This window comes from Diospyros lotus, chromosome 10, assembly GCF_014633365.1.
Source record: "Diospyros lotus cultivar Yz01 chromosome 10, ASM1463336v1, whole genome shotgun sequence".
Classification (NCBI taxonomy): Eukaryota; Viridiplantae; Streptophyta; class Magnoliopsida; order Ericales; family Ebenaceae; genus Diospyros; species Diospyros lotus.
Genome location: NC_068347.1, coordinates 34,871,348 through 34,899,193, shown reverse-complemented (window position 1 = coordinate 34,899,193; position 27,846 = coordinate 34,871,348). Strand labels below are relative to the sequence as shown.

At 37.0% G+C, this 27,846-nt stretch overlaps 2 protein-coding genes and 1 long non-coding RNA gene across 9 annotated transcripts in view; 2 read left to right on the top strand and 1 right to left on the bottom strand.

Annotated features, from left to right (window-relative positions):
* Positions 1-2,389: 2,389 nt before the first annotated feature.
* Positions 2,390-3,530, top strand: LOC127811034 (calmodulin-like protein 3). The gene has a single exon (XM_052350714.1). It carries the CDS (start codon positions 2,396-2,398, stop codon positions 3,122-3,124), a length of 729 nt encoding a protein of 242 aa, XP_052206674.1. The 5' UTR covers positions 2,390-2,395; the 3' UTR covers positions 3,125-3,530.
* A 1,372-nt stretch (positions 3,531-4,902) lies between these two features.
* Positions 4,903-13,698, bottom strand: LOC127810807 (uncharacterized). Its single transcript, XR_008025586.1, has 3 exons — positions 13,596-13,698; positions 13,381-13,449; positions 4,903-5,135 (listed from the first exon to the last, which is right to left on the bottom strand). It is a non-coding gene; the product is annotated as an uncharacterized LOC127810807 (long non-coding RNA).
* LOC127810801 (disease resistance protein RPM1-like) overlaps positions 9,308-27,846 on the top strand; it is a 64,008-nt gene continuing 45,469 nt past the window's right edge. For 2 of the 7 annotated variants that reach the window (XM_052350353.1, XM_052350354.1), the window contains exon 1: positions 9,309-9,794. In XM_052350353.1, coding sequence (XP_052206313.1) covers positions 9,439-9,794 — 356 coding nt within the window. In that variant the 5' untranslated portion in view covers positions 9,309-9,438. The other 5 variants (XR_008025576.1, XR_008025574.1, XR_008025575.1 and 2 more) reach the window with 5 other exon arrangements.

Genomic DNA, 27,846 nt, shown 5'->3' with positions numbered 1-27,846 from the left:
TTTATAATTTTTAATCTGATTTCATCTTTTAATTAGGCTCGAGGACCGTGAAATATCAACGAACATTTATTATTGAATTCACCCCATTTGATAATATTTTTTAAAATAATATTTAATATCAAAGTCATTAAATAAGTAAGTCGTTAATCATTAAAATAGATTATTTATGAGTTGATATTTTTCAAAAAAATTTAATATACCTTTGCGTGATTCATATGGAAACATATACTTGAGTGGATAAATTTAAAATTATTATCCTTTTAAGTAAATAATGGTGAATATAAACTCTTATTTTATTTTAAAATTTATTAAAAATTTGGCCGGATTCTTCAGATACAAAATTTCATATTTATCATGAGGTTTTCATCATCGCCTGAGTCATTTTCGGAAACAAATTTGGTTCAAGTTTATTTTAAGAGACAATTTCTTTTAGGACTAATCTACACGTAAATTTTTGTGTACTTATTTGATATCCATGTTTTGTGAACTATTTTATATTTGATAAATACACTAAATAAGGAACACATAGGACCACACATTACGGGCCGAATGGGGAAAAAACAAGGGTCTAATGGAGATTTTACCCTTTATTTGTTTTAATGAAAAAGAAAGGGTTGACCTAGGATTTCACTCCATTTAACCCTAAATTCTTGAGTTGATTGAGACTAAAAATCATTATCTCAATCTGTATTAAGAAATAAAAAAATATAGCCTCCTATGATTAATTAGTTAGTTTTTGAGAATAAATGAAAAGAATAACATCAAATATTTAGATGTTCATAGATTTATGTATTGAGATCTTACTCTTTATATCGATCGAGCCTACAACGGTCAGATGAGATTCTCAATAAGATCATTAACCAAGATCATTGGGCTCTAAGAAACCTCTTTCAGTCTTAAATTTGCTTATCAATTGTGGATGATCTGGTAGAATACGTGTTACACTTTATTTTTTGAGACCTATGTTAACCTTTTTTTTATTTATTTTTTGATAAATGAATATTTAATTGAAACAAAATCACAAAGTGTTTATAGCTTATGGTAAGACACATAAAAATAGACTAAACAACGAAAACAGAATCTATACTTCTAATTTCTATGAAACATTCTTTCGAACATAAAGAATACATACAAGTATTAGAGAAAATCTTTGAAAAACTTTATTGTAAACTTGAACTCATATTCTTAATAGGTCTAATTATCTCCTTAAGTATTAAAAGACTTTTGATACAAATATTTATGATATCAACATCATATTGCTTATCTAAATAATATTTAAAGAACACCATGATTCTCTATGTCTTAAATTTTTTGACACGAATATAGTATTTATGATAAAAATACCCAATTATTCACCTAAACAAAACATGAAGAGGGCCACAATCACTTATCCGCATGCATCAAAGCTTCACGTATATCCTAAACATGAATTATTTAGCTTTGGACACGATAAACCCTTAAAAGATATCCGAGAAATGAATTTATAAATAAGCTTAAGTAAAAATAAAAAAACAAACTGTAAACTCCAAGAAAAATTGAATATTTTGTAGGATTTACAGCCAGGAAGCACCCAAAGGGGGAAGCAACAATAATTACGACGCAACGCGGCTTTGAAAAGGCCAATGGCCACCCCCTCCTCCCATGTTCGCTCATGATAATAATAATAATACCAAACCTAATACGCGTGAGAGACAGCCAGGCCCTTTTAAAAAGAAAAGACACGGAATCTAACCGGCAGTCTCGGCTAAAAATGCTATTTTAATGTTATATTAATATACGGGTCTTACTAAAAATATCATATATAAGTGTTTTTAGGTATTAGGATCCCGAGACGCTGTGTCCCGACCCCACCATATAATTAATGATCATTGGTTAAAATAAGGGCAAGTTTGTACGGATGGATCCCATCACATTAGGGTAGGCTCGGTGCAACTACTTTGGTTTCATTGCATTTAGGTGGGAATTTATGAGAACGATATTAGGTTTGTATGACTTTGGTGACAGCGTTGTTAATCTTTTTGTTCTTAACTAAACTTTGGGTAAACTAGTAGTAAGACAATCAACAAGGCCCAAATGCCCCCCACTTGGGGGGTGGTTGGGCTTTAGAAATAACGTTTTTAGTCATTTTATTCTTGAATTTGGGTTAATCTGGTCAAAAACACTTAATTTAGTTTGAAAAAAATAAAGAAATGTTACTAATTATTAAAGAAATTTAAACACGGGACTTATTCTCGAATATTTCGATGAGCTCGAGTCATTTTAACTACTATGGGCTATATGAAGAAAATACTTATGAGGTGGGTTAAAAATATAAGAATATTATAATTATATTATTTTTATGTATATATATTTATGTATGTATGTATGTGTGTGTGTGTGATGATGATGATATTGGATGGCATGGATGGATGTCTATAAAATACTGGCTGTCTTTGCAAAGCCAGGCTTAGTCTTTCTGTCTCCTGGTTTCTCTCAGCACCACGAACAAGCAGAAATGGCAGCCCTTTTATGGAGGATTTTCCTCCTCTACCACCTCCTGAACGCACTCCTTCTCTCTCTGGTCCCCAAGAAGTTGAGGGTCTTTCTGCCCTCTTCTTGGTTCCCGCCGCAGCCTCCAGTCGTGGACGCCGCCGCCGCTCCCCACCGCCGCCGCAGCATCAGCAGCAGCAGAATGGAGGTCACCGAGCTCCGACGCGTCTTCCAGATGTTCGACCGCAACGGCGACGGCAGCATCACCAAGAAGGAGCTCAACGACTCGCTGGAGAACATGGGCATCTTCATCCCGGACTCGGAGCTCACCCAGATGATCCAGAAGATCGACGTCAACGGCGACGGCTGCGTGGACATCGACGAGTTCGGCGACCTCTACCAGTCCATCATGGACGAGCGCGACGAGGAGGAGGACATGAGGGAGGCCTTCAACGTGTTCGACCAAAACGGCGACGGCTTCATCACGGTGGAGGAGCTGAGATCGGTGCTGGCCTCGCTGGGGATCAAGCAGGGCCGGACGGCGGAGGACTGCCGGAGAATGATCATGAAGGTGGATTCTGACGGGGACGGGATGGTGAACTTCGCCGAGTTCAAGCAGATGATGAGAGCCGGCGGGTTCGCCGCGTTGGGATGACCCGGAATCGACGGGGAGGAGCTAGGGAAAATCAATTCCTTTCTTGATTAATTGGGATTGTTTGATTCATTGGGTTGTAAATACTTTCGGAGCAAACGAGGTGACATTATTGTTGCCATCATCATCATCATCAACTTCTTCTTCAACTCATCCATCACCATCGTTTTCGCTTTCTTGGTTTCTTTTTCTTGGCTGATGAATCTGTTGAAAGAAAGAAGAAGGAAAATCTTCTCTCTCTTTCTCTCTCTCTCTCTCTCTCCAACTTCTTCGTCTTCCTCTGGGCAAGGCATAGGGAGCGATTTGAATTCAGTTCTTTCTTGTTATGGATTGTCGACATTTTTGAATACATATCCGGTTTTGTATTTGTTGTTTCTATAATTAAATTTCGTTTTCTCTTTTTCGATTCTTTTTAAGTTCATACAGATACAGTGTGCTGTTACCATCTCCATTTAGCCTTCGCTTTCATAGCAACAATAAAATTATTCATCATGTCTCCTATACTTATCTTAATATGAGTATTGGCGAGCTGAGAGGGCCTCTGATGCTTAGGTTAACAAGAGATGTGGACAATAAATACGTAGTGAGTGAGCATTTACGAGTGAGATGGTTTTACTTGGCGAAGCAGCCTTGGATACTTAGATCATCTATCTCCGACAATCTTGGACTTAATTGGTTATCTTGGATTGGCAAAGAATTTGTGGAAGCGAAAATTCTGTCACTATTTTTTTACTTTGTACATTTTTCATATATTTAAAATACCCTTTAAGTAAAAATATATTTTTACCCGCCATTCATATCTTCAATACTCAACCATCTACCATTACAACCATTGCACTTTCTTCTCACCATAATAGTTAAACTCTGTAATCAATTCCCTTTTATTTCATGCTCACCATTGCTCAACCATTTTCTCTTTACCATAACAGAAAGAGAGGTCACTTATTTCATCTTCTTCACATTTATCATTACTCAGCCATTTTCTACTCAATATATCAGTCAGTTAGAATACTAACGCGAGTTAATACACAATTTTAGAGATTTGCAGAGTTTGTGAAAATCGAAAAAGTTGGAGTTTCTCGAACCCTAGAATTCCCGTACCCCAGGGTCTGAGGAACTCTCTAACCCTATTCCTCAATTCTATCAATTTTTTTTTTAACTTATATTTTATTAGTTTTTTTTATATCATATGAGAATGAAATCACTTTTGCACTTGAGCAATTATTTTATATTAGGATTATTATTATTGGTTTTGTTGATAGTTGTTATTTTGTGCAAGTATTCTTATTTGAGAAATTCTTTATGTATGTATATAGTTATAAGTTTGCAAATTAATATTTTTGTATTATTATTTTGTTAGGTTTTAAACCAAACTCATCAATTCCTCTTGTTACGCGCAATTGACATAGATATCAAACTGATATTGTATTTGAATGAGAAATACTATATATACCTCGAATTCAAGTTTTTTTTTTTGTCTCTTATGGACAAAAATGTGATTAGACAATATGTTTTTTATTTAACTGACCAATGATGAAAGTTTATAAATTTGTATTTTTTAATTTTATTTTGTCAAATTCAATATTGAATTCTTGAGTAATGTTATAGATTTATAGTTTGTCTAAGAGTGAAATGAATTTGTGTTTCTTTAATTTTTCTTGAATTATTATATACTTATATATATAGTGTATTGTTTCTGTAATCTGACCCAATCACATATATATATATATAAAATAAATAGACTTGTAATGAAGATACATACTAAATATAAGAACACCAAATTAACGTAAATACATCAAATATATTAATGTCTCATATTATAACCAAATATATTAACAAGGTTGTGTCAGTGGTGGGTCAAAACCAAGTGTAGATGGCTACTCAAGAACACGTGTCATTGGTCTTAAAATAGATGTATTAACCAGGGATTGATTACCATGACCCCTCGACCCTTCTCCTCCTTGTGGAAGCTATCAAGATGAAGGTATGCCATCTCCTCAAATAAGCACCATATCTATACAATAAAATAAATGGGCTTATATAATTAACACATGAAAATTAAAAAAACTAACTAAATTGCTCAAAAAACTTAGAGTCCATTCTCTTTACTGTTTTTAAGTCATTTTTAATTTTTAATTTTCTAAAATAATGAAAACGCGTTTTCTTTGTTATTTTTAAAAATATATTTTTGAAAACAAAAAAAAATTATAAAAAAAACTCAAAACAACAAAGTTATTTTGAGTGTTTTCATTCAAAACAAACTTTAAACTCAAAACACATTTATTTATTTATTTATTCATATTTTATTATTGTAATGGAAAAAAATATTACAAAATTCATTAACTTTAAAATATATATATATTTTTAATAAAATATTAATATTAAATATTTATAATTTACTAAATAAACAAATTTATTGAATAAAATATCATTAAAAAATTATTTTCAAAATTTCAAAGACAACGTATTTTCTAATTTTTTATTTTGGTAAATAGTTTTTCAAAATAATAAAGACAATGCATTTTTAATTTTTTAAAAATAGACTATCAAAATAGAAAAATAAAAATAAATTCAAAACTCAAAACTAAAAATTGAAAAGTAAAATGAACACATCGTTAGTCTTTTGAGCAATATACCAATAACACATGCTAATAGCATGAACTTACAGTTTGACATTGCCAGTCTGCATAATCTAATATACACTAAAGAGCAACTTACCCTTGATTGCAGTGAAGCCGAACAGAAACTTATCAACCTTTAACCATATAATCATAATATCTTGACATCAATAATATGCAGTTAAGCCCTCAACATTGATATGGAGCACAAAGCATCAATTCAGAAATGATCCCCAGAGCTACTATGAAACTGATAGCTTAACCATGGTCTTCCTTTCAAAATCACAACTTCAAAAACAGATTCTCATAAGAGAAAAATTACATCCCTCAAAGCAACTTGTGGGTTAAAAAGTCTACTTGCTATCACCAATTTCAACCATAGTCCAATACTAACAACAGTGGGATCAAGCAATTCCTTCTTTCTAGAATCTGAAGACAGGCTAATATGCCCTTCTTTAGGAATCAGAAGCCAAGATTACTGCAAAAGCAAGATCTAGAGCAGGCACGCATGTACAATGTATGGGGCATAAATCCAATAGACAAATGCAATCTTTCTTTTGTAGTCTAATCTAGTCCCGAAAATAAAGAAGCAAAGAGGAAACCATCACGGCCACCATTCATATGTTTTACACAAGGTGGGTTCGGAGGCGGTGTTCGCCGGCATTCGCTCGCCTCGACGCCTCCCAACCCTGGTGTTGGAACGCCTTCGAATTCCCCCATAATGTTGCTCAATTTTAAAATACATACATGGGAACTCCAACAAGATAGCGAGGCAACTCCGGCGACAAATGACAAGCGAGAGAGGGCAACGATGATAGAGGGCAAGAGGTGTGTGCACTTGGATTTGATGAGGCTGTGCGTGATGGATGTGTGGGGAGGGTAGTTTTGAAATATAAATAGTTGTAAAGAGTAATAAAAGCGGGTGCGAATAGCATGTGGTTGCGAAGAGCAAAATGTATGGCTGGTAATAGAATTTCCCTTTGTCAAGCCAAATTGGGATAACTTGAAATCTCTTGAATATGTGTTCGATTCTTTAAAATTGAGATTCAAAAATTAAATCTTATTATCTCTTAAATTTGAGTTGGATACAAAGACATGTATTAACACCATAGGAGACCATGACTCACTACTCCAAAATTGGGTACTTGGTTCAGGCTTCTCGAAAGGAAAGCCCGTTCAAACCATGTTTGTTCTTGTTAGATCTCTATTATAGAAAAACAAGAATTTCAAACACCCATATTTTTTCTCTTGAAAGATATGAAAAGCTTATCACTTATTTGAATTTTAAATCTAGCATATTGAATACTTAATTTTTATAATTTACATGTATTAATTATCTAACATGTTTTAAAATAATGCGTGAGTTAAAAAAAAAAAAAAACAAAAGAAAGAAAGAATAGAAGAAGTGACTAAACTCAAATTATGTATGTAGTGAGTTTACGAATGAGATGATTTTACTTGAAAGGATATTGATCCTTTTATTGGCGAAGCTTTTACTTTGTAAGGATATTGACCCTTTAATTGGCGAAGCAGCTTGGGATACTTAGATCTATCTTTGAGATTCTTGAATTTGGTTATCTTGGATTGTTAGAGGATTTGTAAGCCAAATTGGGATAACATGGAATCTCTTGAATAGGTGTTAGATTCTCTAAAATTGAGATTCGAGAATTGAATCTTATTATCTCTTAAATTTGAGTTGGATACAAAGCCATCAACACCACAAGAGGCTATGACTCGCTACTCCAAAAATAGGTACTGGCTTCTCTAAAGGAAAGCCCCCGTTCAAACCACGTTTGTTCTTCCTAGATCTCTATCTAGATAAAAAACAGGAGTTTAATACACCCTTATTTGAGTTGTGAACATATTTTTTTTTTACAAAATAAATAATTTACGTTAACTACTTATGTTGTTCGAAAATTATGCTAAGATATTCGCTACAATTTAGGTTAGGCCAAATTTATATTTTTCTCCTTGAACTTTATATGAAAATTTTATCATCCCTCTAAACTTTAAATTTGACAGATTGAATACTTAACCTTTATAATTTACATCTATTACCTATCTAACATGGTTTAAAATAATGCATGAGTTATACGGGGAAATGAGTTAAAATAAATAAATAAAATAATAGAAGAAGAATTGACCAAACTGATCCTTTCTTCTACCTTCTTCTTCGTCTTGGATTGTTATCTTTGCTCGATCTCTCATCTCCCGTCGACCCAAATGGAAGACTCATTCTCCCCTCAATCATCACCATCTTGATTAATCCTGACCATTTTTCTTTATTTTGACCAGTGACCCTGTGAATCACAACCAACCCACATTTTCCCTTCAGAATCTTAAATGCCTTGAAAGTTATTATTATATAACTAAATGCTATTTAAATATTTAATTTGATATTTATATTTTATGTCATATTAATACAAAATATCAATTAAAATGATAAATTTAAGTGTTTAAATAATATTTTCGTAATATGTATATACTAAAGGTTTGTTTGTGTTATGTAGCTAGTAAAAAATAAAATATTTCAAAAGTTTATGTAGTAATTGGTAATTATAGTTGAATTTTTATTTTTAAGATGAAATTTAAATAAAAATAGAATTTGATATAATGATAAAATTAAGTTAATTTTAAATTGAAAGTCACGAGTTCAAATTATGTTAACAGTGTTAGTTTTTATTTTTTGAAATAAAATATATAGAAAATATTTTGATAATTCACAAAAACTAAGTTTCACGGAAACGAAAATAAGAAATGATTATAATACGAAATGAAAACGAGAAAATAGTATTTTATAAAAAAAAAGAAAAAAAAGTGGAAAAAGATATAAACAAAAAAATATAAGGATCTTTTATAAATATAATTTTTAATATAAAAATTAGATCTTAAAAATTAATATATAATATATAATTTTGATATTATATGATATAATATATAATATAAAAAATTTCCATATATTTTTATATTATACAATATAGAGAAATTTTTTCTGTCTATAACCTTTTCATGGACAAAAATACATTTTCAAGTTGAAAACACTTTTTTTTTTATATTTTCTTAACATTATGAAATGATTCTAAAATATTATTAAAATTATAAAAATAGTCCAAAAATATTTTTTTAGTGTTTCTCACGTTTTAGTACAGAAAATATTTTGAAAACGACCAAATGACAGCACCAAAGTGTTTTTATGCTTCATAGCATAGAAGCATAGATATAGACCTAATATAATTATTAACTTCTATTATAGATTATATTAAAAATAGTATATTCACATCATATCATATAATAATAATAATATAATCTTATGAGTTTTTTTTTTTTTTTTTACCATAATACCATTTAGACACTCATTTGTGTCTATCTTATAATATTTATGTATTAATTTATTATATTTAATATTATATTAATATAAAAGTATAATACATCTATGAATATCCAAATGACATTTTCGATTTGTTTTTAGATAGTTGTTTTTTGAGTCTAAAGTGAAATTCAATTTTTTATTTTTTTTATCTTAGGTAAAGTTCACTGATGATTATTTATGAAGTCTTCGTCTGGAGACCAATGGCAAACAATAGTAAACTAAACAAAGACGGAAGGAGAGACAAGACTTTGAGAAGTTAAGTCCAGTTTGGTCGATTCAGTGACGCCATAGGCAAATTGAGGAGAAGAAGAAGAACTGGATTCAGAGTAATGGCGTACAGCGTGGTAAACTCCGTGATCCAGACTTTGGCGCCATTGATAGTCAACGAAGCGAAGCTTTTGAGCAATGTCCGCCGAGATGTTGCGAGCATCAAAGCTGAATTGGAGAGCATAAAGACTTTCCTAAAAGACGCCGATCTTAGGGCAGAAACCGGAGATGAAATCGCCATGATTTGGGTGAAGCAAGTCCGGGAAGTGGCGTACCAAATCGAGGATGTGATCGATGAATACTTGCTTGATCGAGGAAGAAGGCGTGGTTTCGGCAGTTTATTCCAGAGAGTGAAAATAGCCTCTCAAATTCAAGACATCAAACGGACGATTGGTGAGATCAAGGAGAGGGCTGACAGGTATGGATCAAGTGTGGTACAAGGATCAGGGAGCGAAAGAATTGAACGGCCGTGGCATGATCCTCGAGTGGCTTCCCTCTTCGTCGAGGAAGAGGAACTCGTGGGAATTGAATCCCGCAGAGATGAACTGACCGTGCAATTGATATCCGAAGAGTCGAAACGAGTGGTGATTTCGGTAGTGGGGATGCCTGGAGTCGGCAAGACCACTCTTGCTAACAAGGTCTATGGATACCAAACCGTGGCCGGACGCTTTGATTGCTGCGCTTGGGTCCCTGTCTCTAGATCATACAAGTCGGAGGAGATACTCAGAACAATGCTGAAAAAGTTTTACCAATCCGGATTAAGGGAGTCTACTACACCTCCAGAAATTGATGCAATGGGCCAGAATTCACTCGTTCACAAGCTTAGGGAATTTCTAACTCAGAACAGGTATCTAATTGTCTTTGATGATGTATGGACAACAAGCTTTTGGGAATTCATCAAACATGCTTTGCCCAGAAATGGGAAGGGCAGCAGGGTAATCATCACCACCCGCAGTGAGGAGCTTGCAGTTTTCTGCAAAGAATCGCCATGGGATCATATCCATTGGCTTCAGCCCCTGCCCGAAGAGAGGGCTTGGGACCTCTTCTGCATGAAGGCCTTCCAAAGGGACTTCGGAGGCCGCTGTCCCCCTGAATTGAAGGACGTATCTCTCCGAATCGTTCAAAAATGTGAAGGATTGCCACTTGCTATTGTGGCAATAAGTGGTATTCTGTCCATCAAAAACAAGGTTGCATCAGAATGGAACAGGTTCTACGATAGCCTAGGCTGTGAGTTACAAATGAAACCTGCCCTTACAAGCATCTCAAAAATTGTGTTGCTTAGTTACCATGATTTGCCCTACTACCTCAGATCCTGTTTCTTGTACTTTGGCATAATACCTGAGGATTACTCTATTAATTGTGGAAGATTGATCCGGTTGTGGATGGCAGAGGGCTTCATTGAAGAACAGAGGGGCAAAACTTTAGAAGAAGTTGCAGAAGAATATTTGACCGAGCTCATCCATAGAAGCTTGGTTCAAGTGTCAAGTAAGAAACCTGATGGGAGAGTTAGAAATTGTAGGGTGCATGATGTGGTGCGCGAGATCATCCTGTCAAAGTCTACGGAGTTGAACTTTTGTCACGTTTTAGGATCAGAGAATTCGAGTTTCGATGATGATATTGCTCGAAGATTGTCAATATATATGGATTGCAATTTGGATAACGTTCTCAAAAGGGCTAAGATATCCTGGATTCGTTCAATTTTTCTTTTTCGAGTGGCTAAGTTGCCAGAGAAACCTTTGATGAGTACACTGGCAAGAAATTTCAAGCTTCTGAAAACGCTAGATCTTTGTGATGCTCCTTTGGTTCAGATTCATAAAGAAGTGGGAAATCTATTTCATTTGAGGTACTTGAGTGTAAGGCATACAAAGGTGACGGTGATTCCCAAGTCAATTGGGAAGCTGCACAACCTACAGACTCTGGATTTGAAATATTCTCTTGTGCGTGAGCTACCTTCTCAGATCAACAAGCTCCATAAGTTGAGGCATCTTTTGGCACTTAACTATGACTGGCGGAATTTAAGTTTAGATTCCATAAAAGGGGTAAAGATGCGAGGAGGGATTAGTTGTTTAGAGGAGTTGCAGAAGCTATGGTTTGTGGAGGCAAATCATGATACAGTCAGCCTATTTAAAGAGCTTAAGAATTTGCAGAAGCTAAGGAAGTTGGGCATCAGCAAATTGAGAACAGAAAATTGCAGGGATCTTTTTAATAGTATTCAGAATATGAAACACCTTAAAGTATTGGTGGTATGTGCTATAAGTGAACATGAGATTCTGGATTTGGATTCCGTTTCTGCTCCACCTGAATCTCTTGAGCGACTCTACTTGTGTGGATGTTTGAAAAAGCTGCCATGCTGGATTGCTCAACTTCAAAATCTACAAGATCTGCGATTGGGTTGGTCAGGTTTGGTTGATGATCCACTAGAGGGGCTTCAAGCTTTGCCTAACCTACTAACGCTCAGTCTCCAAGATGTGTTTTATGCAGAGCAACTGTCTTTTAAGGCTGGATGGTTTCCAAAACTCAAGGTGCTAAATCTTATTTCTCAAAGGGGATTGCGTTCAGTGATAATAGAGGAAGGGGCATTGACTCTTCTTGAAGAGCTAACAATTGGGCCATGCCAGCAGCAGAAAGTGGTTACTTCAGGGATCCGTCACCTTAAGAAATTCAAACTCCTTACTGTTGCCATACAACGACGAAGTTCCTAAACAGAATGCTACCAGACAAAGGCCAAGACCATTGGATTGTGGAGTATATACCAACTGTCAGGTTTGGTTTCTGGCTCCAAGGATTGAGATACAAAGTTTGTGCTCCTAGGGAATTCCAAAATTATGCAAGTGACCTAAAATTTAAGGATTAATGAAGCTCAAATTGGATCTCTTGACTGACAACCATCTCTTCTTCTGTTTGCAGCTGAGGCCTGAAGGAAAAACTCTCAGATTATTCATGCTATGTTACAGAATGGACTCACTAACTAGCTAGGAGATTATTCACTTCAAAAGAGGTGTTTATTTGTTTTTGATAATGTTGTAGAGAGTGGATTTGGAGATTTGTTGAGATAATAATGCCCACAGATTACACTGTTAGATGGTACCATAGAGTACACTATCTGTGCAAGCAAAGACAAAAACTTCATATAACTAACCCTTAATAGCCATTAAATGGAGTTGCTATCCCCTTTACAGGCATGAATGAACCATCCTGCTTATGCAAGCCGTACATGAGGTAGATGAAATCTAAACACCCCCCTCAACAAAAAGAGATTAATTGTCAGCACACTGCAAGCCTATTGACAATGGTTGAGCCCCCAAATGATCAAATGCACTCGTGTAAGATGGCAAAACCACCTGCTTACATGTGCTCCTACCTAAGGTGAGTGGAATCATGAGACTCCAAATTGCTGGAGAATCAATTTCCCTCCTCATGAATACAATTTTATGGAAAAGAGAATCGAAAGTACACGCAAGCTGGAGTTGCCTCAAGAATTCAGGTTAGATGATTAGAAATACTTATTTTGTGTTGTCTGCAATTTCATTGCAGTTTAACCCCAAAGCATCTAAAGTTTCGCTTTTCTAGCTCCTGCTTTTCCATCCAAGAAATTCAGCCTAAAGAAACTGCAAGGGAAAAAGAAAAAAGAGCACAAAGCCTAGCCTACTCACCAAGTGACTAAATATATTACCCGTTGGCCTCAAGATGCACACAACTCTTAGACCTCGAGATGCAAATATTTTAATCCGGGGGTAACATAAATAGACTAGGAGAAATTTTTAGAAATCAATCATAAATGGAATTGAATTCTCCGCAACTGATGTTAAATGGACAAGTTGCAAACACCTAAAGTATCCATACAACTCTCAATAGAAGTGACTAATCTAACCACAGCCACCGCTGGTTCATGATTATAACATTTCACCCAATAGTGATAAAGTATGCACTCAGCAACTATCAAGTGAATCTAACAAACCTATGCAATAGCAGTATAACTATAATTACAAGAATGAGAAACGTACCGAAGAGTTCAATTTTGGGACGAAAGTCTACCGAGTTTTCATGAGCTTTTCTCCCAACTTGATGGTCAACTGCGGGTACAAAGACGTTCAGAATCCAGAAAATACAAAACAGAAAGAGAGAATCATGAGCTGCGATTGGTCAAATTCAGCCAGTAGCAGTAGATTTCCATTCAAGCATATGCAAATGCTAGAGAGAGAGAGAGAGAGACCCTAACCTGAGGAACTGCGGGAAATGTAGAAGGAGAACAGGAGGTTTCTTCTGGGCTCCTTCGACGCCCATCGGCGAAGAGAGAGAGAGAGTGCGTGTGTTGCTAATTGGGTAAGGGAAGGGACGATGCCGAACGACATCGTTTTTATTTTCTTCTCATCCAATACAAATTGGCGGGTACAAATAAGTTTTTGAAAGAAATCTCTAAAGTCACAAATGAGTAACTCGTTTTGGCTCGCTTTTTTGTTTGATAAATTTTTTTTTTGAGTTTACTTGTTAAGGTAAGGTAAATGAGTTAAATTTTAGTCTAATTTTGAATTTTTATTTATAAATAAGTTGAGTTTAAACTCAATAAAACTTAATTTATTAAAATTCATGAATATATTAAATTAGAAACTCGTAAATATTAACAAACTCTATAAAAAACTTGTAAACATACTCATTTAAAAAGTTTGTAAATATCTTATAAATAAACTTGTTCATAAATACATTAATATATTTATTTATAAATGTATAAATATATTATTTAAGTAGTGTTTGTTATCTAATTTATAAATTGAAAAAATGGGATATAAAAAGCATTTCAAATAAAAGTATTTTCCATTGTGTTAGTTAAATTTATCTGACGATATTTAAAAAATAAGTCATGTGATTTTTTATTTTAAATTTTCTAGATAAATTTATTTCTCCTTCTCCAAATAAATTTATCTAAGATTTTACAAATAAAAAAATAATACATATATCCCCCAACGCATTTTAAAAAATTGAACAAAAAGTCTGATAAAAATTTTGAAATACTTCTCAGTCTTATCTTAACTATTTCATATATGGTCCTAAAAATATTCCAACCATATCTTCATACAACTTTATTTTACTCATTTTAACAAACGTTGCATTAACATAAAATTATCAAACTTTAAATTATTATAATATAATTAAATTGAATATGTTTAAAATTAATATATATTAATTTAATATAATATAATATATATACATAATAAAGCATAATAGTAAATTAGGTTTAAGTAAAATAATAAATTCTGCCGAGCCAAGCTATTAGCAAGCTTGTGTTCGAGCTAGCTCACTTGAGTTTAAGCTGAGCTTGAGTTCAATGAATCTTGATTTGATTACAATATTATAAATCTCTTTATTTTTTATATCAAAATTGTTATTTAGATATTTAAATATGATACTTTGATAATATCTATATTTATATGTTATATTTTATGCCACAATAAATGCATAAGTATTATCAAAAGTAGAGAATATTTTAAAAAAACTATAAATTTTAAAATAAATTAACAAAATCACTAGAAGATTGGAGTTAACCATATAAATTTTAAATTTTCATTCAACTAAGCTCTTTACTTGATGTATATAATCACAAGAGAAGAGAAAAATATAATAATAATAATCACAAGCCTTAGTCCTACCAAAGAAGTCGATTACATAAATTTTAACTCTCCATTCATCTCTATGCCTGTAAAAAAATGATTACAAAGAGGGATGATCATACAAAGATGGGTAGTTATAAAAGGCTTGTGGCTGCCATTCTCATATTCCATCACATTCGCACAACATAAACAATACCAGTACATGTAATACGAGTGAAAGAGCCTCCTCCACCATTGAGTGTTTCTTCACTTAAATTCTCCAATTTTGTACATGTAATACCAACGATATTATTTGCAACAAAAGTCACACTCAAATGAAGGAGCATTTGAAGATACTTTTGAAGTCAGTTCTCAAACAAAGACTTACTTGAATCATTATATGGAAGTTGGCTCCATACAGAAAAACCCATGAGCCATTAAACCAAATGCCTTAAAAAGCAAAATAAATATTTCAGCGTGTGTACTTATAAGTTTGTTTCATTTAAATACTTAAATTTTTTGTTATTTTAACTACACATTTGAATTATTCATTTCGAGTCAATTGTGTTTCTAAACTTTTTGTTATTTCAATTACACTCTTAAAATATGCTTAATTTATTATTTTTAACAAATTTGTCAAGATATACAATTGATTTGAAATTATATAATTCATATATGTAATTAAAATAACAAAAAAATTAAGAGTGTCTTTAACTCAAAATTATATAGTTCAGTAATATAATTAAAACAACAAAAAGCTCAAGTGTTTAAATGAAAAAAACGTGCAAGTACAAGGACTAAAATACATATTTTGCCAAAGTTATTACTATATAACTATATGTGATTTAAACATTTAACTTTGATATTTATGGTAGTATTTTGTATTAATATTTTATATCTTATGTCATATTAATATAAAATATCAATTAAAATGATAAATTTAAGTATTTAAATAACATTTTTGTAATATATAGGGTTAGTTTTTATTTTTTGAAATAAAATGTATTGAAAACATTTTGACAATTCATAGAAATTAGGTTACACTGAAACAAAAATAAGAAATAAATATGATACACAATGAAAACAGAGATACAACATTTTTCAAAAAAATAGGAAATGGAAAAGTGGAGAAATGTGTAAATAAAAACATATAAGAGCCTTTTTATAAATATTTTTTTTAATATATAAAATTATATAATAAAAATTAATATATAATAAATGATTTTGATGTTATATATTATAATATATAATATAAAAAATCTCATATATTTTTATATTGTTGTTTTGTTTTTAATAAAATATTTTGATGATAAAAAACTTTTTTAGAATTTGAAAATGATCAATGAGATTAATTTGTAAAATATCTAAACTAATTTTGATGATATTGTTGTTCAAAACCTTTATATATTCCAATGATGCCAATAGAAAAAAAATTCTAAATTTCCTTTCAATATATATATATTTTGAAAAATATTTCTCTTGGAAAACAACAAAGAAAAGTTATTTTGAAATCAAATGAATTGTTGTATGAAATGTGTCAAAATTATTTCAAAAATCATACACATCTTTTAATCGACTATATTAAGATAATTTTCGATTGTTTTGTGTCTTAACTATTAAATCAAGTAAAAATTGTCAACCATTTTAAAGTTTAAAAGCAAAAACAGATGATGGTTCATGTAAATGTCGACAAGGATTTTTTATACTTTCAATTGTTTGTATGTGAGTTCAAATTTGGTCAACATTGACTATTTAATGTTGACTTTCTTTTCAAATTGTCGGCTTGTTAGTGAAAGCTGTCAGTAATTTTATTAAAAATGTCAACTCCTTCATTAGAAAAGTCGACCATATGCTTGCATTTTAAGTATTTTCAAAAAAATTGTCAATTGGTTCTTTTGAACTATTGACCATTTCATATCTGATAATATCAAATGGCTAGTTTTTCATATATTAAATGCAGCCCAACGGTCTTATTAATGGCTAATCAATGCTTAGATGACCTAGAAAGCTATAAAGATTGAAGTTGCTCAAGAACTAGCTAATGAAAAAGTGCACGTGTTAAAGTGTTTGATTCTTAAATTATTCAAGTGTTTTAAGTTTTCATTTTTCACTCAAAAGCAAGTTGTATCTTTGTAATTTATATATTAATAAGCCTTTGAATTTGTATTCTAAGTTTCATTGTAATTAAAAGATTTATCTTTTAGATTCATTCAATTATAATTTATTATTGGATTGCCTAGACTATAAGCTAGAGGGTGTTGGTGTTAATGCCCTAATCCTATATTTAAATAACATATAATATATGTGTTAGGCCTAATAATATAATCTTGCATATCAATAAATGGTTATATTTTCATTCATACATCTCCAATAATATATGAATGAGTCCCTAGATATCTTGATAATTTTATTATTAAAATGTTAAGAATATGTGATAAAAATCTATAACACGTGACTTCTTAAAGTAATTATCGATCCTTAGATTTCTTAAAAGGAAAATATGATTAATCGATTACAGATTGACAGATGAGCTACTACTATTGACTAGTATAAGATGTTAATAATAATAGATGGCGAGTCATATTCCATATTGCATGAGATGCAGGTAGTATGTGGGTAAGTGTTGGTTGAACATTTATCGAATGTGATATATGTAACAAATCACATGGTTAAAAGAATTAATGATATGTTATTGGTATTCAATTGTGTAACTAGTCATCAAACAGAAGGAGACACAGTTGCCTTGAATACTGGTATAAAGATTTGTTATTGCGCAACATAGCTCGAATATGAGGTGAGAATGTTATCTATGTGGTTTATGTTCAGTGGGGTATGGAGGCAGGTGATCGTTGCTGATGAGATCTATTGACTTCCGGCACAAAAGCAAAACCAAGATTTTGATTTAGTGGGGGCAAACTTAAATATAAAAAATAAGACAATAATGATAATATTAAAATGCAAATTTTTTTAACAATTGTTCTCTATGACTTTTCATATTTTGATAACGTTGTATAATGGCCTTATTATCAATTTTATTAAGTACATCATTTTTAACATACACAACTAAGTTATTATTCATCCATTGATCTTCAATCTTATTATGCAATTGATTATTCATAATGTTCATTGTAAAAAATACTCTGTTAACTGTAATAGTAACAACTTAAAGAGTTAATATAAAGTCACAAATTTGTAAATTAATGGGTACATTATATATATATTTTTTGTCACAATCAATTTCTGTATAAGTTCACTAAGTCCTTGTATTTCTTCAAACTCTTTGTTGGAACGCATATAAAAAATATAAGTTTAAAGTTGATCATCAAGTGCCATAAGCTTTATTCTTAAAAAAATCTTTAAGATAATACTTAGCAAGATAAATTAATTTTTCTTTATCATAAATAGAGAATGAAGATACTTAGAATTTAGCTTTCGACATTGTTGAAGATACAAGGAATGGTTGAAGTCTTGTTTTTTACCCACTGATTTTCAACTTCACTATCATTAATAATTAATGAAGATTAAATTATTTTTAAGAATTAATGATTAATTAAATTATTATTAATAGTTGATGATAATTTTAACGGTATAATATAAGGAGTATACCTATTATATGTTGTATATAAGAGTTAATATTATCAAAATAAAAAGAAAAATTGATTGCCCTTTAAAAGTCAAAATAGCATGTCAAATTGAGAGAAAGCTTTGGCTTTCTCGGTACAGCTCACAGGAGCACTTAATGCGCCTGTGCAATGATCAAAATGGGCGGTTGAGAAGGAGACAAAATGGCAATGGCAAAATTGTAAGCACCCCGCCCGGATATCTCAATCGTCTGGTCTATCCGAACGAGAGTGCCTATATAAGAGAAGAGAAACAAACACAAGATGAAAATATCCTGGCATGCATACATACGAAAAATACAACAGCGGAAGCAAAACAATATACATACACGCTTACAAGTACCCTACTGGAACAGCAGTCAAGGAGTATATAAAAATATACAGACACCTGTGCCAACGATAAAAGATACAAGGAACAACCGGGCACAGTCAAAAATGAGAGTCAGAACTCTTAACAAAACATCAGAGAAAACGGGGGCAGCTAACTGTACACCCTACCGACACGGCTGGCTGCTAGGTAGCGCGGTCCTCGCCCTCGACTTTAGCTTTACCCTTACTTGGAATGATGGAAAGCAAGGTGAGTCGCAAGACTCAGCAAGTTTATATGAAAAGGAAGGCTGTAAACGAAACAGAAGAGGAGATTACCCCAAATATAAACCCACATGTACACACAAGTCATGTGACGCAACAACGCAACAGTGCCGCATAATAAAACATATACCGGTCCTTGGGGCCCACATAAAACACCTGGCACTCAAGTCCCATACCAACCTGCCGCTGCCCTGAAAGGCAACATAAATCACCACAAACCTGTGCACACTGTCCCGGGTCGGTACTCCCGTCACCCGTATTCCTGCCGGTACTCCCGACAGCCGAGCCAAAGGCTCCCTCAGAACGGTACTCCCGTCCGAGAACTAATAACTACCAGTAACCATGCAATGCATATAAAATGCAAGGCGTAATGAGCACCAACGTGATACAAGGCGCCCATACATCCAGGCATCAAGCCATGCTCCGCCCACGTAGTAAATCACACGCGATGCATATGCCCGTGCTGGATGCAACCTGACTAATCTAAAATGTCTGTGATCAAGCATAACCAAATCATGATGATCCCATCATGCAGCCCGAACCCATGTGCATACCAAACCATGCAACAAAAATAAAATAATCAGGCATGCTATAATCACATAACGGTAGAGTAGGTCAGCAGTGCCTGACACCAGTCAGCGGTTAGTGACCAGGAGAGACCATCTAACGGTCTAAAATAGACCGTATAACCGTCACACCGTCTCCGTACAGCTAACCCTTGCCCCCACTGCCTAACCACTCTAGCCAATAAATAACCAAAAATCTAATAATAATACCCGACAGCTAAGAACCTAGCCCCGGGTGAGTACGACATCATTCCCATAGGCTTGGGGGTGATACAAACCCCCGTAGGCAACCAACGAATAATACCCTCGAAACCAGGTTAATAAATTAAATTATTAAACACACCGTTTAAATTCCATAATTTATTAACAGCCAAATCCAACGAAGGGAGGTCAAATAAATTGACATCGAAAGAATCGACAATGAGGGTATAAAGAACTTGCCTTTCCGGAGATAACCTTAGGCTCAATTTGATCAAACACGGTTAAAGTTATACAAACTACAATATTCTAATTATTGACAAAATTAATAAAATTGGACCCCAAATGAAATTTCAACCGCAGAGAATATTAATTACTAGTTTAATTACATACTTGGATAATTAAATCAGAGATTAAATGGAGTTTAATCCGATTTTTGAAGCCCAAATTCCTCAAATTTACGTCGCACGCACTGCTGTTTTTTTCTGAAATTTTTGCTACTGAATTCCACTCAAAACACGCTCGAAATCGGGCTAAATCTCGCGCAAAAAGGGGGCAAGGGGGGCGGCGCCACGTGGCAGCGCTGGAGCGGCTGCTGGGGAGGCCACCGCCTCCTTCGAAATGACGTCGTTTCGACGTCCTTGGGCTGATTAAATCAGCCCAAAAATCCACCCCTCGCGCACGCCTGCCCGCGGACTCAAAGCCGCGTCCACCGGCTGGCCGCCTCGCGCACGAACCGCCCGCGCCCACGTTCACATCTAACCTATATATGTTTTAAGTTATATTTAATGTGACTTTTGGCCTCTTCCGCGATTCACGCCGGCACCCCACAACTTCCATTAATCACACAATCACCCCCTATAATAATTACAGAAATGCCCGAAACTTCTAAAAATCCCACAACTTGATTTATTTTAATTTTTTTCTTTTTCCAGAAATTCCTAAATAACAAAATTAATTATCTTAATTTCTTATTTCCTTAAAATCACATAACTTAATTTTATTTACTCACAACCAATTATTTTACTATTTCTTTTAATTTAAATTACCCCAAAATTAATTTAATTTGCCATATACGGGCGTTACAAATCCTCCCCCCCTAAAAAGAATTTCGTCCTCGAAATTCGTACCTGGCTAGGCAAACAACTGAGGATGAAGTCGCCTCAACTCCTCCTCTAACTCCCAAGTAGCCTCCTCAGGGGTATGTCGCTGCTACTGGACCTTTACATAGGGAATCGTACGGTTACGGAGCACTTTTTCTTTCTGATCCACAATGCTAGCAGGCAACTCGGTATATGACGCATCCTCTTACACCACAAGCGGATGGTAGTCAATTACATGCCCGGGATCTGCCACGTACTTGCGAAGCATAGAAACATGAAAGACATCATGTACGTGGGCTAACTGAGGGGGTAAAGCTAATCGATAAGCCAACGGTCCGACTCGCTCAAATATCTCAAACGGTCCCACATAGCGAGGACTCAATTTGCCAGATACTCCAAAGCGTCGAACACCCCTCATCGGCATAACCCGAAGAAAAACATGATCACCCACCTCAAACTTCAAATCCCGGCGTCGTCTGTCAGCATAACTCTTCTGACGGTCCTGAGCTGCCTTCATCCTAGCCCGAATCAACTGGATCTTCTCTAATGTCTGCTCTACCAACTCCGGTCTAAGCAATGCTCGCTCCCCAATCTCGGTCCAACAAAGCGATGATCTACATGGTCGCCCGTACAACGCCTCAAATGGTGCCATCCCAATACTAGCCTGGAAGCTATTATTGTAAGCAAACTCCACTAGCGACAAATGGTCATCCCAGCTCCCATAGAAATCCAATACATAGGCGCGGAGCATATCTTCCAAAGTCCGTATGGTCCGCTCCGACTGCCCGTCAGTCTGAGGATGGAAAGCTGTACTGAAAGTTAACTAGGTCCCCATAGCACTCTGCAACGCCTCCCAAAATCGTGAGGTAAATCGAGGATCCCTGTCTGACACAATGCTAGCTGGGACTCCGTGCAGTCTCACCACCTCGTCAATGTATAATATGGCCAGTCGATGAATAGGATAGGTCTTCTTGACAGGTAGAAAGTGCGCTGATTTGGTCAATCGATCGATAATCACCCATATTGAATCGAATCCCCGAATAGATCGTGGCAATCCTGAGACAAAATCCATAGCTATGCGCTCCCATTTCCATTCCGGCACAGATAAAGGTCGTAACAATCCCGCAGGCCTCTGGTGCTCAGCTTTGACTTGCTGGCACACTAAACATCGGGATACAAACTCTGCTACGCTCATCTTCATGCCGCTCCACCAATATTGGCGCCGTAAGCCTTGATACATCTTCGTCGCCCCAGGGTGGATAGTATAGGGAGAACGATGAGCTTCCTCTAGGATCCTCTGCCTGATATCACTGTCACTCGGCACACAAATCCGCCCACGGAACAATAGCAAACCATCGTCCCTCTGGCTGTACCCCAATGGACCAAATCTCTCCATATCAGCCATAATCGTGTCAAGCTCCACATCCTGTCGCTGTCGATCGCGAATCTGATCCTCAAGATCTGAATGGATACTCATGGCAACACAATAAAGTGTAGGATTGTCTGATGCCACTGAAATAGTAAGATCACTCATCTGCTCCAATAAGAACCACTCCTGCACCATCATAGCTGCAGCTGATGCTCCACGACGACTCAATGCATCTGCAACCACATTGGCTTTACCTGGATGATAGAGGATCTCGCAATCATAATCTTTAAGCAACTCTAACCAACGGCGTTGTCTCATATTGAGTTCCCTCTGTGAAAAGAGGTACTTAAGGCTCTTGTGATCAGTGTAAATCTGGACTCTTTCACCATAAAGATAATGCCTCCAAATCTTCAAGGCAAACACTACGGCCACTAACTCCAGATCATGTGTAGGGTAATTCTCTTCGTGCCTCTTCAACTGTCTGGATGCATAAGCATTCACTCGGCCGTCCTGCATCAAAACACATCCCAACCCTGCATACGAGGCATCACTATACACAGTAAATAACTCACCACACCTGGGTATCCTCAGTACTGGTGCTGAAGTCAAACGCCGCTTCAACTCCTGGAAAGACCTCTCACAAGACTCGTCCCAAATAAATCTGACGCCTTTCCTCGTTAACTTCGTCATGGGTGATGCAAGCCGTGCGAAGCCTTCTATGAATCGTCGATAATAACCGGCAAGGCCAAGAAAACTCCGAATCTCCGTCACTGTCATCGGTCTCGGCCAATCTATCATGGCTCTAGTCTTTTCTGGGTCTACTGAGATACCCTCACCTGAGACCACGTGTCCCAAGAAAACAACTCGGGTCTGCCAAAACTCACATTTCGAAAACTTGGCATATAACTGCTCCTCTCTGAGCTTCTGCAGAACCACGCTCAGATGCGCCTCGTGTATCTCAGGGCTCGGTGAGTAAATTAGGATGTTGTCAATGAAAACTATGACAAAAGAATCCAAGTATTCCTTGAATACTCTATTCATCAGATCCATAAATACTGCAGGTGCATTGGTCAGCCCAAATGGCATGACCACAAACTCGTAATGGCCGTAACGTGTACGAAATGCGGTCTTCGCAATATCCTCATCTCTGACTCGCACCTGATGATAACCTGACCGCAAGTCTATCTTGGAAAACACTGATGCACCACGCAATTGATCCAGTAAGTCATCCACACGGGGTAAGGGGTACTTATTCTTAATTGTTACCTAATTAAGCTGCCGGTAGTCTATACACAGTCGCATAGACCCGTCTTTCTTACGCACAAATAATACTGGAGCCCCCCATGGCGATGTGCTCGGTCGAATAAACCCTCTCTCCAAAAGATCTTGTAAATGCACCTTGAGTTCTTTTAATTCATTAGCAGCCATACGGTAAGGAGTCTTGGAAATAGGCTGCGTACCTGGTATCAGATCGATTGCAAAATCAATCTCCCGGTGCGGTGGTAGTCTCGGCAACTCATCTGGGAACACATCTGGAAAGTCTCGCACCACAGGATAGGCAGCCAACTCCTTCTTCTCCCCAGCTATCACGGTCACAAACGCAAAATAGGCTTCACACCCACGTCGTATAAGCCTCTCGGCGTGCATAACCGATATCATCGGCGTAGTCACCATAGGCTTCACACCCCGATATGTAACAACTGGTCTCCCCGGGTGCTCAAATGAAATTACCTTCCGACGACAATCAACTCGAGCATAGTGCCGTGAGAGCCAATCCATACCCAATAGTAAATCAAAATCATGGATCGCCAAAACAATAAGATCCCCTAAAAATATCTGGTCATGAATCCCTATCTCGCAATCCCTGACCATGTCACTCCCCAACAATACCATCCCTCCCGGTGTCAAAACAGATAAATCATATGGTAAGGGGGCACACGGGATTGGGATCTTATGCAACAAATGGGGTGCTATAAAAGAGTGAGTAGAACCTGTATCAAATAAAGCACGTACATCATGGCCATGAAGAGAAAGTATACCTTGTACCGTATCACTGCCCTCAGCTGCCTCGGCGGCTGTCACCGCAAACGCCTTCCCTTGTATCTGTACCCTCTCTGTGGGCCCTGGGCGCTGTGCTGCTGGTAGAGATAGTGGTGCTCCTGGACCCGGTGCCCTAGGTGTAAACTGTCTCTGAACTGGTCTGGGTCCCACACCTCCCATCCGTGGCCCTCCAATCTGAGCTGGCTGGGTGCACACGTTCGAACGATGGCCCCTCTATCCACAACGAAAGCAAATGACATCCTGCCCTGTGGCCGGTGTAGCTGGTGGGGCTGGTGTAGCCGGTCTGGGCCCATGTGGACAGTCCCTCTTTAAATGTCCCGGCTGACCACAGCGATAACACACGTCTCGACGAACATCCCGGCACTGACCCTGGTGTCTCTGTCCGCACTGTCGGCACTGTGGAAGCCCAAAACTCTTACTGCCCGCATCCCGCTTCCTTTTCTTACTGCTACTCCCAGCGCCCTTCATGACTGACTGATCTGATCGTGCCTCCAATCGGTCCCGCTCCACTGCGTGGGCCCGCTGTACAGCCGTAGGAAAGTCGGGTGCCTCGATACCAGCCATGGCGTGACGAATCTCTGGTCGTAGCCCCCTCTGAAACTTGCTGATTCTGCGAGACTCAGGGGTCACTAACTCTGGAGCATAACGAGATAACGCCACAAAATCAGTCTCGTACTGTGTGACTGTCTTGCTTCCCTGTTGTAAGTCAACAAACTCGAACACCTTCTGTTCTCTGACCCAAGCCGGTATATAAGTCTCATTGAACGCCGCGACAAACTGTGCCCATGTCGGGCCTCCATCACCATATCGCTGTCTGGTGGTCTCCCACCATCGCTCGGCGTCTCCTCGCAACAGGAAGGTTCCCAGTCGAACTCTATGGGCCTCTGCACAGCCTATAGATCGTAGATGCTTCTCCACAGCCAGTAGCCAATCCTCGGCCTCTGTCGTATCGGCGCCTCCACTAAAATCTGGTGGACGTAAGGCCATAAAGTCTTTAAGTAATGCGGCACCAGAACTGTCCCCTGCTCCCGGTACACCTGAATGTGACGCTTGGGCCGTAGCAGTCCTACCATCATGACTGCGCTCCTGACGTAACTGAGATGTCGTCAGTACGTCTACGGCCCATAGAAGACCTGTCAATGTCTCCTGCATGTCCGGAGGCCCTGGCTGTCTCTCATCTCCTGTATTTGTCGCCTGTACCTCTGGAGTAGGAACAAGGTGCCCTCTACCTCGCATCAGTGGTCTACCACGACCTCGTCCACGGCGTGCGTCCATGGGTCCTACATAACCAAAATTAATTAGAACGCATTTCGAAATTAAGGACACGACCTGACACTCTAACTCTACCTAACAGCCTTGGTGTACAGTTACTTGTCCCCCAAATTGACTCAATGACGCTCTGATACCAACGTTGTAAGCACCCCCGCTCGGATATCCCAACCGCCGGTCTATCCGAATGAGAGCGCCTACATAAGAGAAGAGAAACAAACACAAGATGAAAATATCCTGGCATGCATACATACGAAAAATACAACAGCGGAAGCAAAACAATATACATGCACGCCTACAAGTACCCTACTGGAACAACAGTCAAGAAGTATATAAAAATATACAGACACCTGTGCCAACGATAAAAGATACAAGGAACAACCGGGCACAATAAAAAATGAGAGTCAGAACTCTTAACAAAACATCAGAGAAAACGGGGGCAGCTAACTGTACACCCTACCGACACGGCTGGCTGCTAGGTAACGCGGTCTTCGCCCTCGACTTTAGCTTTACCCTTACCTGGAATGATGGAAAGCAAGGTGAGTCGCAAGACTCAGCAAGTTTATATGAAAAGGAAGGCTGTAAACGAAACAGAAGAGGAGATTACCCCAAATATAAACCCACATGTACACACAAGTCATGTGACGCAACAACGCAACAGTGCCGCATAATAAAACATATACCGGTCCTTGGGGCCCACATAAAACACCTGGCACCCAAGTCCCATACCAACCTGCCGCTGCCCTGAAAGGCAACATAAATCACCACAAACCTGTGCGCACTGTCCCGGGTCGGTACTCCCCTCACCCGTATCCCTGCCGGTACTCCCGACAGCCGAGCCAAAGGCTCCCTCGGAACGGTACTCTTGTCCGAGAACTAATAACTACCAGTAACCATGCAATGCATATAAAATGCAAGGCATAATGAGCACCAACGTGATACAAGGCGCCCATACATCCAAGCATCAAGCCATGCTCCGCCCACGTAGTAAATCACACGCGATGCATATGCCCGTGCTGTATGCAACCTGACCAATCTAAAATGTCCGTGATCAAGCATAACCAAATCATGATGATCCCATCATGCAGCCCAAACCCATGTGCATACCAAACCATGCAACAAAAATAAAATAATCAGGCATGCTATAATCACATAACGATAGAGTAGGTCAGCAGTGCCTGACACCGGTCAGCGGTTAGTGACCAGGAGAGACTATCTAACGGTCTAAAATAGACCGTATAACAGTCACACCGTCTCCGTACAGCTAACCCTTGCCCCCACTGCCTAACCACTCTAGCCAATAAATAACCAAAAATCTAATAATAATACCCGACAGCTAAGAACCTAGCCCCGGGTGAGTACGACATCATTCCCATAGGCTTGGGGGTGATACAAACCCCCGTAGGCAACCAACGAATAATACCCTCGAAACCAGGTTAATAAATTAAATTATTAAACACACCGTTTAAATTCCATAATTTATTAACAGCCAAATCCAACGAAGGGAGGTCAAATAAATTGACATCGAAAGAATCGACAATGAGGGTATAAAGAACTTGTCTTTCCGGAGATAACCTTAGGCTCAATTTGACCAAACACGGTCAAAGTTATACAAACTGTAATATTTTAATTATTGACAAAATTAATAAAATTGGGCCCCAAATGAAATTTCAACCGCAGAGAATATTAATTTCTAGTTTAATTACATACTTGGATAATTAAATCAGAGATTAAACGGAGTTTAATCCGATTTTTGAAGCCCAAATTCCTCAAATTTACGTCGCACGCACTGCTGTTTTTTTCTGAAATTTTTGCTACTGAATTCCACTCAAAACACGCCCGAAATCGGGCTAAATCTCGCGCAAAAAGGGGGCAAGGGGGCGGCGCCACGTGGCAGCGCTGGAGCAGCTGCTGGGGAGGCCACCGCCTCCTTCGAAACGATGTCGTTTCGACGTCCTTGGGCTGATTAAATCAGCCCAAAAATCCACCCCTCGCGCACTCGAAGCCGCGTCCACCGGCTGGCCGCCTCGCGCACGAACCGCTCGTGCCCACGTTCACATCTAACCTATATAAGTTTTAAGTTATATTTAATGTGACTTTTGGCCTCT

Coding starts and splice junctions, on each gene's coding strand:
- LOC127811034 (XM_052350714.1), top strand. CDS start 2,396: ATGGCATGGATGGATGTCTATAAAATACTGGCTGTCTTTGCAAAGCCA.